This window comes from Otolemur garnettii, unplaced genomic scaffold, assembly GCF_000181295.1.
Source record: "Otolemur garnettii isolate 467f Iridium unplaced genomic scaffold, OtoGar3 scaffold00263, whole genome shotgun sequence".
NCBI classification, from domain to species: domain Eukaryota; kingdom Metazoa; phylum Chordata; class Mammalia; order Primates; family Galagidae; genus Otolemur; species Otolemur garnettii.
The window spans coordinates 265,190-267,200 of record NW_003852658.1 but is presented as its reverse complement, the minus strand read 5'-3'; the positions used below and the strand labels follow the sequence as shown (position 1 = coordinate 267,200).

The window sequence follows — 2,011 nt, the reverse complement described above, 5'->3', positions numbered from 1 at the left end:
AAATCAGACCTGTGATTTCATATTATTGATTGGGTCAAGCTAAGAAAAGCTTAACAGTGGATTTAAAGAAATATATTATGTAAATAATGAGTGAACATAATGAAGGCCCTTTTACCTCCCTGGTTAGGCCTGGCTCAACAACAGCCTTGAGAGAGTAAGGGAGCTTAGGAGATGGGGGAGGCCCATTGGGCCCACGGGTAAATTCGGGGTGGAGACACAGGCCTGTTCTAGTTCCTCAAGGCATCTGGATCCATGGTGACACTAGCCGCTGGTATTGGGCTGATTTTTCCCCATCCCATAAGCTGAGGCAGCATCTTAGTCCCTTCTAACATCCTTTTCTTCTCTTCCAGACCAATGCCTCCACTCTCTCACTGACATCACTTCCAGATTGATTCCTCCTAAGAATCTGCCAATCAGTGGTGTCTACCTCTGGACTGAAGCTAGACAATCTTCACCACACCAGGGGTCTCCCCCCTCCAGTAACAGTAACAAGGGAAACAAGAACAGTCAGAATCTACACAGTACTCCCCACTGCACAAAGCACTTTCACACATATGACTTCACGGGGTCATCAAACTCTGAGTTTCAAGGCAGAAAGTGACAGCAAAACATGCCTGGCAGAAGACAGAAGGTGCTGCCTCCCAGAGCTAGGAGGACCCTGGTTCTGGGAGAGAAGCCAGACTGAGGAACATCAGGGAGAAGAATGTTTCCTCTCACTGGATTCTGGGACCTCAGAGAGGGCAGCAGGCCTCAGGCTAGGGTTGGAGAGGCGCCCTTCAGGCCTGGAGGGCCCTGCCAGGCCTTCCCCATGTCCTCCAGGCCCAGCGCCCAGTTAAGAGTGGGGGCCTCCCCCTCCCCCAGTCCCCTGGGAGTTGGGAGGGGGTCGAGGGGGATCAGCAGCCCCCCCCCCCCATAGGCCAGCTGCTACAGAACCTTCCGGCTCCAACATTCCATCCCCTCTTAAAGGGGAAGTTGCTGCTTCCAAACTGCTGTCCAAAGCCCTGCAGCTGGGTGGAGGGGAAGACCCTGCCAGGGAGGCGAAGATGGAGAACACACAGAAACTCTTCCTGGCCCTCCCATCCAGGCCCTGAGGCCCTTTGCAACTTCTCCCCCCGTGGCCACCATCTGGAGGAAAATGGCCCCAATTCTAGGGGGAGATCAGCACCTGGGTTGGGGAGGACTCCTGAGAAGGGGGGGATGTCAGGCGCTCTGCTCCCCTGACAACATCTGAACAGCCCACAGGGAAGAGGGGAGATAGCTAAACAAACATCGGGGCTGCAGACCCTAGCTTCCAGCCTGGCTCTAGCACACACCGCCCCCCAGGTCTCCTCCCCCTGCTCAAAGTCCCACAGCATAGCCCACAGAGGCAGGATACTCCAAATATGGCTCTGAGTTGTGGAGCTGAAAAAGTGAAGAGGGCCAAACCCAACTGCCAGACACCCGAGTCTATGCTAAAAAGGTGTCTCCCTGGGCAGGAGGCACACTGTAGACTCTGGGACTGGGTAGAGGGGTGTGTGACTGTCTATGTGGGCACTGGTCTTGGAGGACGTGAGGGGGCTTGACGAGCAGGAACTCTGCTCTTGGGGAGGGACATTCCCCCATCAAGAGGCGAACGGGAGCCTCTAAAGGGGCTGGATCCTCTGACCCTTGAAAAAGCGAAGGGGGCCCAAATGGGCCGAGTCACCCCTAGAAGTCAGAGTGGGGCTAGAAGCCAGTGTCGCCAGGAAAGTCCAGACTGGCCGTGTTGGCCCCTAGAAGCCTGCGGGCCGGGGCTCCCTGGAGGCGGGGCGAGGGCCATCCTCACCCGAAATCGTCGTCCATAGACTTGAAGAAGAACTTATAGCTGGGTCGTTGCAGGACGCCCTTAAAGTCCGCCAAGGTGACGCGCTCTGCGGGCAAAGGCAGCTTGACCAGGTACGGCGTCTCCTGCCCGTCCAGGTGGTAGATGATCTTGGTCTCACCCATGGCTCTGGCCTCGGCCCCAAGGCCCGGGCGCGGCCTGCTCGGGCAG

The 2,011-nt window shown here is 56.7% G+C and overlaps 1 protein-coding gene across 2 annotated transcripts in view; it reads right to left on the bottom strand.

Annotated features, from left to right (window-relative positions):
- DVL3 (dishevelled segment polarity protein 3) overlaps window positions 1-2,005 on the bottom strand; it is a 17,108-nt gene extending 15,103 nt beyond the window's left edge. For both annotated transcript variants that reach the window (XM_003802843.2, XM_012813411.1), the window contains exon 1: window positions 1,805-2,005. In XM_003802843.2, coding sequence (XP_003802891.1) covers window positions 1,805-1,965 — 161 coding nt within the window. In that variant the 5' untranslated portion in view covers window positions 1,966-2,005. The remainder of the gene's footprint in view (window positions 1-1,804) is intronic.
- Between the last annotated feature and the right edge of the window lie 6 nt (window positions 2,006-2,011).